At 48.1% G+C, this 12,440-nt stretch overlaps 1 protein-coding gene across 1 annotated transcript in view; it reads left to right on the top strand.

Annotated features, from left to right (window-relative positions):
* The first annotated feature begins 4,247 nt into the window (after positions 1 to 4,247).
* The window catches only part of SNX30 (sorting nexin family member 30), a 50,170-nt gene continuing 41,977 nt past the window's right edge, over positions 4,248 to 12,440 (top strand). The window contains exon 1 of the mRNA XM_027808457.2: positions 4,248 to 4,626. Coding sequence (XP_027664258.2) covers positions 4,465 to 4,626 — 162 coding nt within the window. The 5' untranslated portion in view covers positions 4,248 to 4,464. The remainder of the gene's footprint in view (positions 4,627 to 12,440) is intronic.

Consider the following 12,440-nt stretch of genomic DNA (forward strand, 5'->3'; position numbering starts at 1 on the left):
ATTTTTGCTAGAGGAGCATCCCAGTTTTTTCAGGCTAACTTGGGTTAAGAGGTGGCCATCGAATAGCAGTATCTCTTCAGCCAGTCACTGATTTTGATTCTCATTGTGTATTTTATTCTGCTGGTTTTGTGTTCCATGTGCTGACTGGTTTTAGCAGTCAATGTTTAACAAAAAGAAAACTATAAAAAAAAAGTCAGGGAAAGTACTACAGTCATAAAATTATATCAACCTTATAATTTCTTAGCAGAATTAAGACATTTATTTCAGTGCTGCTACTATTAGAAGAAATGGACACTTCCCTTCCTCAGTTTTTGCTGTACATTCCTGTGCCTGCTGCTGGAGCCAGATGACCCACATGCTGATGCATGTAGAAGTTTTCTATTTGTGCGAGGAAAAAGTTTTCTACAAGAAGTCAGCTACTTAGCATACCTTTTTTCTGTTTTGTTTCATGAACAAAAGATTTGGAGTTGTTTATGACCTCTTAATAATGCAGGACTAGTTGTAATCAAAGTACAATAATTTGCTCCTAACTCTTACTTTTCAAATGCAAATCTTAAAATGTTTTATCTTCTGTGTTTCGGAAGTTACAGCTCTTGAAATCAATTACATAAGATTGTCATCTTCCATGTTAAAAAAAATAAAAATAGGTTTCTGTCATGGCTGAAGAGGAAGCTAGAAACTCGCCTCAGTCTGTGGTACGAACTTGCAAAGACAGCTAAGAAAAGGCCAGCCAGCTGTAGAGATTTTTCAGATTACAAATATAAAGTAAGCTTCATACATTTTGAGGTATGATTCACAATTTTTTAACTCTTCTCTTTCTCCGTATTATAGTTTTGCTTCTGCTACTGATGGTATGTATCATTGTTAAACCTAGGTTGCCGCTTATACAGATATTCACAGACTTAGTATTGACTGAGATCAGAGGAGGACAGACATCTGTCCTTAGTCCTTAAGAGATTTACAGATACCCTAACCCTGTCAGTTTGGTTTCACTAAATGCATGTTATTATCAGAAATGGGTTGTAGCGAACATTTATGTTGAAGTGACCTAAGGATCAATATAAGAAAGGAAAACTGAGGGGTCACCTCACATCGCTTCAGAAACTAGACATACTGCTTCCACAGCAACGAACATTATCTGAATCCCTGAATCATTCAGGCTGGAAGGGACCTAGGGAGGTCTCTGGTCCAATCTCTGCTTAAAGGAGGGTCAGAGATGAGATCAGACCACACTGTCTTGAAAATCTCCAAGGGTGGAGGCTATATAACCTCTCTCCACAACCTGCCCCACTGCTTGGCTGTCGCCGGGGGAAAAAGTTCTTCTTAATGTCCATCTGGAATCTCCTGTTTCAATTTATGTCCTTTGTCTCTTGTCCTCCTGCCATGCACTGCCGTGAAGAGCCCAGCTCCGTCTCTTCCATGCCCTCCCTGTGGGCTACTGGGGGCTGCAATTACATGCCCTTGAAGCCATGGTGGCTCCAGGCTGAACAAGCCTTGGCCCTCCAGCTTCTGCTTGCAGGGCAAGTGCTCCAGTCACCAACCATCTTAGTGCCCTGCTCTGAACTTCGTCCAGTTTGTCTGTGTCTTTCTTGTGTTAAGGGGCCCACAACTGGACAAAGTATTTCTGCAGAAATAGTAGAGTGATAAACCCTGCCGTCCATCTGCTGCCTGTGCTGCTTGCTGTTTGGGCAGCCTGGATACCGTTGGTCTTTACTGGAAGGGTGCAGCAGGCTCGCTGTCCCCCAGGCCAGTAGGTTTAATGAGCAGAAGGTCATTTGTATCTGCACAGCGTGGGAACGCCCCGAGGTTTCCAACTGTTGACAGCGTTTGTGTAAGCATCCCTGACAGCCTTCCTTTGGAGAATTGTTCTGAATTGGAACACACTGGGTGGGAATGCTTAAGGGAAAAGACAGCAAGAGCTGTTGGTAAGCTGTAAGCCTTCAAGACACGAGCTTTCACAAAACTGAAGGGAACTGGTTCCTGAGCAGTGCAGCAGATGTGACCCTGCCTGCTGCTTTATCACAACAGTTTCCACTTAAGATTTGAATAGTCTAGAAGAAAGCTGGGGTGTCTATGCTGGCTAATTTGTGTTGTTTCATTTTTCTGAGCAATAGGTTATTGTTTTGGAAGCGTAATGAATGAAGTATATTTCACAGTCTCTTTCTCACTGCAGCCTGGGACTTGGTTGGGACTTTTGGTTGTTACCAGTGTGATAAATTGTGAACAGTTTGTTCATCAAACTTTGGCAGAATAATGGAAATTTACGTGAAGTATGCAAGGTCAGCCACCAGCATCCGGCTATGTAAACCCGATATGCAGGAATGCTAAAGAGACTTGAGAAAGAGAGGGAGTTGGGGTCTGAAACTTGAGAAAGAGAGGGATTTAGGGCCTGAAACTTGAGAAAGAGAGGGGTGGGGGCCTGAAACTTGAGAAAGAGAGGGGTGGGGGACTCATGAAGACGAGGAGCCTGTGATGTGAGGAAGACAAGGAGCCTTCATCCCCACGACCACCAGGAGGAAGGCAGCGAACGATCCCCTTAGCAACAAGCCGCGCAGACGCAGAATTCACCATTAAAGAAGACACATATACTGGAAGACGAAGAGTATAAAACCAGTGACTTTCGGGAAGTGAGTGCACGCCGTTGGTGGAGCAGGAGACTCCCCAGACACCCAGCGCTGTTTTGCTTACTTGTCGCTTGCTTTAATAAATTATTTTTTTTAATTTGGCCAGTCTCTTGTCATTTAATTGGACAGGTAAACTATAACAACCAGCATTCAAATATTATGTAATACTAGGTATTTATGTATAGTAAGGATTGATTCTTTCATAGCTTTTTCCTATGCTGAACAGAGGTCCACAATGTTGCACTCCCCTGTGCCTGCTGCGTGGCACCTGGCACTGACACTTGTAAAACTTGTGAGCTTAAGCTTCAGGTGGTGGTGCTGCCCTTTTGATTCCCCTTGGAAAAGTTAAACATGAGCAAAAATGTTTACAGCATCCCAGTTCTGTTTGGTCACGTATCTGTATATGCATTTCTGCGCATCTGTATCTGCATTTCTGCCTATCTGTATATAGCTGGAAGGGATGACAACAGTCTTACAGTGACCCATCTCTTCCCCCAGTAGCATGCTATTCTATTATGTCTAATTAATGCCGAGCAAATTATTTGCAAAGAGTAACTCATCCGACAAATGCAGTTGCTTTATTTGCTCAGGGAGTATCTTAAACCAGGCTACGATTTCTCTCCTATTTATTAATTATTCAACAGTCATCAACAGTTTTTCACTGTTAGCTGTGGACAGATTGTTGAATTTTTGCAATTGATGCATGCCGTTAGACAAATTCATATGTATCATTTTGACAGAACTCGATGTAATCTTTCAGCTCATTTTAGCAAACTGCAAGGGAGCCTGAATTTAAGGTTGCCTGAAAAAATACATTCTGTCCACACAGGGTCAGAGTGAAACTTTTCAGCGCATCTTCTTTAAAATTCGGGTTGTTTTCTTTAAATGTAAAGAGAATTCTCTACCACAAATTCCAGCAGCTTCAGGATGAAACATGACGCTACAAGAATGTGAAACCTCTCAGGCGCGGTGGCAGCGAACACGCGGCAGAGCGCGCCTGCCCGTCCGCAACGCGTCCCGCTGCGCGGTCCCGGGGGCGCCCGCCCGTGCCGGCAGCAGGTCCCGGGGCTGGGCCTCGGGCTGCCCAGCGGGGCGGGGGGAGGTCCCGCCGCCGCCCTGCTGCCACCCCAGCTACCCCACGCCGGCACGGCGACCCGCACGGGGACTCGGTGTGTTTGCAGTTTCCCTTCAAACGTGTGAGCAGTTCGAAACCGGCGAGCTGCGCCTGGAGAGGCCGAGCGGCTGCTTCGCCTTTCTGGCGTTTAACCGCCGTTCGACACGGGCGTTAGCGCGGTACCCGGGGGCCACGCTGCGGCTCACGCAAGGGCGCGGGCGGCGGCGCCTACCAGGCCCGCCCGCAGGCTGCGCCGGGCCCCGCCGCCTCCCCCGCTGGGCTGTCCGGCCAGCGGGCCCGCCCGGGCGGCGGCTGTCACCGGCCGGGCCTGCCGGGGGCGCGGCCTACGCCCGCCTCAGCCCCGCCCGCCGCCGCCGCGCTGGGACGGCCCCGCGCCTTCCGCTCGTGCCCCGGGGTGGGGCGGGGCGGGAGGCTCGGCGGGCGCCGCCGCGCGGGGCGGGGCGGGCGGGGGAGGCAGGTGGCGCGGAGGGCGCTTTGTAAGGGGGCGGGCGGCGGTGGCGCGGGCAGGCGCTGCTCTCGCCCCTCCTCCTCCTCCGCCTCTTCGTACTCGGCCGCTGCTGCTGCCGCCTCCTCCTCCTTCTCCTCCCCTCCTCCTCGTAGTGCGGTGGTGGCGGGCAGGCTCCGGCCGCGGCCCCGCAGCTCCCCGCCGAAGCGGCGCGGCCTCCGCTCCCCCCTCCGCTGGGTCCGCTGCCCAGCGCCGGCGCGATGTCGGGCGGCGCAGCAGGCACCCCCAAGCCTCTCCCGTCCTCCGGGCCCAAGTCGCTGCGGGAGATGCCGCATCCCCTGGCCCCGTCCAGCAGCGAGGAGATGGGGCCGGCGCTCACCCCCAGCCCCGACCTGCTTCTGCCCCGCAGCATCGCCGACAAGGTACGGCCCGAGGAGGGGGCGCGGCATTTGGGGGGGTGTCGCTGCTTCTGAAGGGGAGCACGGAGGGGAGGGAGAAGGGCTGTGCGACTGTTTCCCGCCACGTCCGGGCTGCTTCCCAGGCTCGCCGCGGGAAATGGAGCCCTGGGGTGCTGCTGACATCCATCGCAAGAGCCTGCGGCTGCTCGAGGAGGGGCGGGGGGAGAAGGCACCCGGTGTGGGGTCTGCGGGCACGGTGTCTCTCCCTGCGAGGGAGGGGCCGGGACGCCGGTGCACCCGCTCACACCGGCTGGGTGCGAGGGGTAAGGCTTCGCTGGCCGTCTCCCTTCCCGCGGGCTCGTACCCGTGCGGATGGGTCCGAGTGCTTCAGGAATTACTGCAACTCCCTTGCCATCTCCTTCCTGTCTCCCTCACGGGGAAGGCTTGGAGCTGCCGCTGTTTCCTTACTACTGAGCTTGCCATCAACTTGTCTGTGACTGTTCTTCCCAGACCCGAGCTCCTGCTCGCTTCCTCACGTTGGTGCGATATGGAAAGGATGCTGTTGCAGCAGTTTCTGTGCCTGCTTTTCCTTACCTGGCTCTGGCACGTGCCCACCGGACACCAGCGGGCTTTGTAAAGTGCCTTGCCCATGTGTGGGCCTTGGGTGTGATAATCCCTGAATATTACCGCAGCGGCAGTGCTGCACTGCTGATATGTTAAGTACTCTTTCAGGGACATAGTATCTCTGTGGGCAGACTTCCTGAAATGTTTTAAGGTAGGATTTCCTGGAAGCAAGGGTTGCAAAGGGTGAGACTGGTTTGGAACTTTATAATAAGCAGTTCTGGGCTGGCTGGTGCTTGTGCAGGGTGTTACAGAGCTGCTGGTGGCAGGAGGTGCTTCCTATGGCTGTTGTCCAGGGGAGCGTGGAGCTGCTCCAGGGCAGGACAGATCTGCTAGCCTCCAAAAGCTTTGGGGCTGCCAGCGCTATCTGGTCTGATACACTCCCGTGCTCTAGGGGAATGAGTCAAGGTAGTCTGGCCTCTTCCATGTGTCACCTTCTCTTGCCTTGTAACTGTGCTGTACAGATTTAGTACTTGTTCCTGCCCATGTAAGGAGCCCTCTCTTTGAATGTTTGCCCACTGTTGCTCAAGTGAGAAGCCAGGCTTACCTTCCCTCTGGGATCAAATACCTTCATCTAAGAAAGTTGTCAAAGAGTTGATGGCCCTCCAAGACAAGGGGGTATGTGACTAAGGTTGGAGTAGGACTTGTAGAGTTCTTCTGTCTATGATACAGGTTGGTCAGACAGCAGCCTAGTTAGATTGGATTTACTCATGTATCAATAGCAGAGTTGGCAGCTGCCTTTGGGGGTCTTCTCGCAGCTCAGGAGTGCGGTGGGGGTACTGTACTCATCCTGTTAGTGCTGCCTATCCACACCGCTGTGTGGCAGGTGAGAAGCTCTGTTCTGAGGAGTAGCACACACCCTGTAACTTCTTTGCTTAGCTGTTTTTTTTTTTTTTTTTTTTGCTTTTGGAGCACAAGCAAGCTCCTCTCTGCTTTCCTGTTTTGAGGTGTCTGAGTGTATCAGCATCCCCGATAACATAGGAACAGAAATACCTCTCTAGCCTTGGGCTGTGGTCAGCTAACTTCTTGCCAGTAGGGAAGTCCCTGCCCAGTTTTTCCACCAGCAGCACAGGTGAAATTCATCTTCTAGTACCTGTATGTAGTATTGGCCTGTTCTAGGCACTTGGCGGTACAGGAGTACTGTAAAGGGGGCTGAATTAAGTGGGTTTTAGACTTGAGAGCAGTTCTGTGGTTGACCTGGAAATGACACTAGGATAATGAGCCTTGATGAATAAAATGATTTCCAGTAGGAAGAGAGCAGCATGCTTTCTTTTTTTCTTTCTAGCTGAATTAGCAGAAAAAGCCCAACATCTGATCCTCCTGATGTCCAGCAGTTCTACTCTGAGGGATGTCCCTTCTTCCACTTAATACCTGATGCACTGGCAAGAAAAAAATAAGTTTACTTCTTTACCACCTCAGGAAAAAACTTCAGCAAACAGATGGGTGTTTCTAGCTTTAAGGCAGTAGTAAACTTCAACTGTTTGCACTGTGTATTGAGTGTTCTGGGGAATGAGTATGGTTAAGTGGAGATGAATAGGTAAAACCACCATTTCGGTGGTTAGTATGTTTCTCGGTCTTAATCTCTGGTGGTGGGTGATTAATCTTTTGAAAGGCTGGCTTACTGTCAGCTACCAGTGTGTGGATAGCTCTGATAGCTGGCTAACAGAGGGAGGTCGGAGTCAAGTCTGACTCCTGGGCTTAAAAGCTCTGCAGCTGTTCTTTATTGATAATAGGAGCTATGCTCATCTGCTCTCTCCAGAGTGGCCAAGAGCCTGGTGGAGATTGACATTGGAGGAGAAGTTTGGATCAAAAAGTCTTCTGCTTCAAAGTGGCTCTGAGTCACCAGGCTTCTCTTAAGGACCCATTGTTCATAACCAGGCCTGTACTAGGACATCCCTCTGGCAGAGAGTTAGTGCCAATGGCTGACCCATCATTGTGAAGTGGACAACTTGCTTTTTCTGGTTTCTTACCTGCGGTGAGTGAATACTTCCTAAATGCTGCTGCAAGGTAAAAGTACCTAAGACTGAAATCCTCTGAGGGGAAAAAGTGCAGAAGTAAGGGATGATGTCTGCCCATAAAGCAGTGCTTCAATTTCCACTGCCACAGATGTGCAGCCTGAAGTGGCTAAACTTCTGCCTTCAGTGCTTTGCATACTTTCCTTGCTTTTTTTGGAGCTGCTGAGTAAGAACACTACTTTATCCTGAGTCAGAGGAACCTTGAGTGTGGGAACATTGCCTGTGTGTGTCCTGTTGGTTTTTGATTCAAACGTGGGAGTAACCTAGTAGCTTAGAACCTGTCTAACTCTGAAGTCTCAAACCCTTGGCTGCTCTTTTAAGAACAGTGGCTAATGCTACTAGAGCAGTAGGTCACTGGAAAGGGAAGGAAGACCTTCTGTGCTGTTTTCTGTGGCTTCCTTTGTTCTAAGGCCGTTTAAATAGATGAGTCTCAAGTTTTCTGTATCTTATGAAGAGGGCTGCAGAGTTTTCATTGTCTGAAAGAGTGTCTTCATCCTCACTAGTAGGAGAGAGCTGTTTTAGGAGCCAGGAAACATTGACTTCTGAGCAGCATCTAACTTCTTAAATGAAATGGATGTTTCTGGCTAAGTACTTGGCTTTCACGGTGATTCTGCAGCAAATATTAAATACTCGAGTTGTAGATTCATGTCTCTGAAGCATTTCTGTATTGCCTGGGTCTTTCTATAAAAAACCTTCTGTTTCTCTCAAGTCTAATTGCAAACATTGTTTGTTCTGATATCTGACCACCGTCAGCTTTTTTGAGCTTATTCTCCCTTTACACTTGCTATATCCTCCAAATAAGCAGACAGCTAAGGCTGAACCGAAGTAGTACTGACCCCCCCCCCCCCTTTTTTTTTTTTTTTTGCCATCAGGTAAGAGGGAAACAGTCCCACAGAATGCATGGCAGGGTCCACTGCAGATTTAGCTATAAAACTGAGTTCTTCCTCTCTTACAGAGCTTTTGGAAGGCATGCAAACTAATTGAGATCTGCTTTTCAGAGCAGATCTCTGCAGAGGAAGGTAAGACAAATGGGGAAGTGTCAGTGTGAGGGTTTTTTCCCTCTCTTTTTCCTTTAAAAAAGTAAGTTCTGCTTGCACGTGACTACTTGACTCCACTAGTTTGTCATGTTAGATAGCAAATCTGGTGTGTGCACTAGGGTAGATACTTTGACAATGAGGAGAAAAGGGATTATTAATGAGTTCAGAGCAGAGGTGAGAAGCAGATGATATTCTGCTGTGTGATTGTACCCAAATGGTTGTAGGAGTATGATAAAACTCGGATGCAGCCCCACTGTGGCTGTGCAGATTTAATAGCATGCTGCTAAGTGTTGGGAGTACCAGGCTTCACAGAGTTATAAAGTGTTCTGTATGTCTTGCTCCTGTTCTCCTCTAGCTGTGGTCCTTGTGGTCCCTCTAGACTTGCTGTGAGACTGCCTTCCGAACAAGGTGATGCTGGCTGTTCTTGCTATTGTTCAGCCTTGAGACTGGCAGCTATCTGATGGGATCCTGACTCTCCGTACGGGTTTCTTACCTATCACTCCAAAAATTTTCATATCCCACCTGTCCTAGGGCTTAGATTCCCTTGTCCACTTGCAGACATCTCTGACTACCAGGTACTGTACTTCGGGCCAGCTACCTATAACCTGTTCAGCTTTTCTTTGAAGATGTGCATGCTTTCTGTTTGGCTCTGTTAACACTAGACAGCTGAAGTGAGGTTCAAGGCTCTTCTATAGGTAGTATGTCAAGCAGAGTTGATGTAGAATACCAGGCTTGCAATGAATGCATAGTTTGAATTTGCTGACTCATGGAGATGGACATTAAAACTACTGCGAACTTCTGGTTACTAACTGAAAACTACTCCTTGCATGTGATTCCTTACTCATCTGCTTCCAAGCTACCACCCTGGTGAACCCTTAGGCCTGTATTAGCACCTGATCGAGTGAAAATAACTTGATGTGTTTGCTAGAGTGCTGTTACTTAGCACTCATGTTCTGGAAGTGAGCCTAGTGGCTCTTCAACAAAAAAATGTATTGAGAGTCTGGAGCTCCACTTCCAGCCTCCTTGGTTGCTAGTTTATAATTATTGCTTTTAACTTCATCCACCCACAGATGAAACCAGTTTGCAGTATAATCTGAAAGTTTAAAATAGATCTGCCTGAGCTTCTACGAACATCTTCCTTCTCTGACTAAAGGAGAACTGTTAGACCAGCAGCATGTATGGCTTTAAAGCAAGCTGGAGGTAAATTCTCAGTCCTGGGAGAGACAAGAGGACTACAGAGTTGGGAAGTGAAGCTAGTGACCTTGTGAAACAGTGTCAGTATGGATCAATTGATCTTGGTTCTAATCTACAAGAACACAAAAACTGACAATAGCAGAGTTGAGGCTGGAAGGCACCTCTGGGTATTTTCTAGTCCAACCCCTTGGCTCAGAGCAGAGTTAGCTAGAGCAGGCTGCCTAGGATGCTGTGAAGATGGTTTTTGAGTGTCTCTGGGCAACCTATTCTGCATCCAGTCACTTGCAAAGTAAGATTCCTTTCTCATCTTGAAGTGAATGTTCCAATATTTCAATTTGTGCCCACTGTCTCTTGTTCTGTTGTTGGATCCACTGAAAAGAGTGTCATCACCTTCTCTACACTCTCCTATCATGTATTTATCCATATTGGTAAGATCCCCTGAGCATTCTCCTCAACAGGCTGTTGACCTTTGCCCTGAGCTATACCTTTTGTTTGCTCATGGTCAGCTTTTCCATCAGTATCTGTTGTGTGGTCGTGTTTCTTTGTGTGTTTTTTTTCCTTTCTGCCAAGCTGCTTTTCAACTGGTCAGCCACCATCACATACTATACGTGGCTATTACTGCCAGGTGCAGGACTTTGCATTTCTCTGTGATGGATTTCATAAGGTACCTGTCAGCCCATCTCTACAGCCTTTTGAGGTCTCTCTGAATGACAGCACAACCATCTAATATATCAAACACTACCCAGTTCTGTACTCTCAGCACAGCTGCTGAGGACGTACCCTGTCTCATCATTTATATCATTAATGTGGGTATTAAATAGTAGTGGCCCTACTACTGCCTGCTGTTGTACTCTACTAATGACTACCCTTTGAGTGCAGCAGTTCTGCAAGTTTTCAGTCAGCTTTGCTGTACATCTGCCTAACTTGTACCTCATCAGCTTGTCTAGAAGGGTGTTATGGGAGACAGCGTTGAGATGGACCACATCGAAGCTCTCCTTTTGTATACCAGTCGTATCTTCATAGCAGGTGTTGGGTTGGTTAAGCATGACTTCCCTGAAGTCCATGCTGACTTCTCATTATGTCCTTCATGTGTTTAGAAATAGTTTTCGCTATTTTCTCAATTGCCTTTCCAGGGACTAGGTGAGGCTGACTGGCCTGTAATTCCCTGCATCTGCCTACTTAAGTGACACTTGATTTCTTCCAGTCCTCATGAACCTCCCCTCATCACCATAATAAGGCCAAGATAACTGAAAGTGGCATTGCAGTGGCATCATCCAGCTCCCTCGGCACTTGTGAGTCCACCTCATCATGGTTTTTGTCTGTCCTGTTTGCTGAAATGGTCCCTAACCTGGTCCTTCCCCACTGATGGTGAATTTGCCTTGTTCTGTGCTTTCCCTCTGGGTTCAGGAGCCTGGGATTCCTGAAGTCTGGTCATCTCTATAAAGACTGAGGCAAAGAAAGCACCAAGTGCCTCAGCCTTATCTGTGTCATCAGATCTCCTGCCCCATGAGGACTGCATTTCCTTTGTTCTTCATTTTGCTGCTGATGTACCTGTAGAAGCCTTCCTTGTTGCTGTTTTCATCCTTTGCCAGACTTAGCTCCACTCCACTAAACCTATCCCTGCATACTCAGTCTTTCTATTCCTCTTGGGTCAGCCGTGCCTGGTGCTGCTTTTTATGCTTCCTTTTTATATCTGAGTTTAGTCAGGAGCTCTGTGTTCATGCATACAGGTCTCCGGCCACCTCTGCTTAATTTCCTGCTCATTGGGATGGATCTGTTTTGCAGCTGGGGAGGTGTTCCTTGAAAATCAGCTAGTTCTCCTGGATGCCTCTCCAGGACCATGTGCCTGCCTTCTAGCAGATTCCTGAAGAGGCCAGAGTCTGGGGTTGCAATTCTGCTTTTTGCTTTGCTCCCTCCTCTTGGGATCCTGAACTCTACCAGCTCATGGCTCCTGTGGATGAGGCAGACCCCGACCTTCACATGCCTGACCAATTCTTCCTTCTCTGTAAAGTTCAGCAAAGAATTTGCCCTTGTCACCTTATCAGTCATCTGTGTCAGTTGACATCAGTGCACTTCAGAAGCCTTCTGCACTGATGTCACCTCTGCTGTATTGTCCTTCCAGCAAATGTTGTTGTGATTCAAGTTACTTGTAAGGACCTCTGAACATGGGGCTTCTTCTAATAAATCTCTCTCCTTGTCTGGAGAAGAATGGCCTGAAGGACACAGGAGTGTTGCTTTCTACCTAGGATAGTAGGATTGCTAGTTTGGTTGAACCGTCTTCTAACTGTTTTGGAATTCACTTATTTATGAAGCTGTTCTCCTGGCTTTTGGGAAATCGTGTGGTTCTTTTCCCCCTGATCACTGCACTGAATGGGGAGGTTAAGTTGCGTAGTGGATATGTGTTATATCACTGAACCCATGATTCTCAGGCCAGGAAGCTTTTGGGTGCAAGCAGTTATCTGCCACATGCTTCATAAGTGGGCTGTCAGCTCTCAAAGGCTGAGCTTAGTTGTATTCCTGTTCAAAGGAGCTGCTGTCTCTTCTGCTGCCGCACTGTGTGCATGTGCGTGCATGCGACTACTTTTTTCCAGGTTCCTAGTTAAAAAGAGCTGACTTAAACCTAGCATGGCTTTCAGTTTGCCATCAGTGCTCTGCCCACAGCCAAGCTGCTGGCTGAATCTAGTTTCCCATCTTTCATAATGGTGGTAACCAGGAACTTGTTTCTCTAGCAGTTTCATCTCTCAAACTCGTGGTATCACTTGGATAGGTTAATACCATGGTATCTTACTGAAAAGGTAGAGTGCTTGTCTCCTTTTTGCTTGTAGCCACTCAGGTTTGATGGTGTAGAAGCACATAAAACAGTAATTTTATTGGTAAGGCTGCTGTAATGATATCTTACAATGTAGGTGCTCTAGTACTGTCATAAAACTGTACTCAGTGGTCTCCTTATGATCCACAACTTCCCAGTACA

The sequence above is a fragment of the Falco cherrug genome, chromosome Z (genome assembly GCF_023634085.1).
Source record: "Falco cherrug isolate bFalChe1 chromosome Z, bFalChe1.pri, whole genome shotgun sequence".
NCBI classification, from domain to species: domain Eukaryota; kingdom Metazoa; phylum Chordata; class Aves; order Falconiformes; family Falconidae; genus Falco; species Falco cherrug.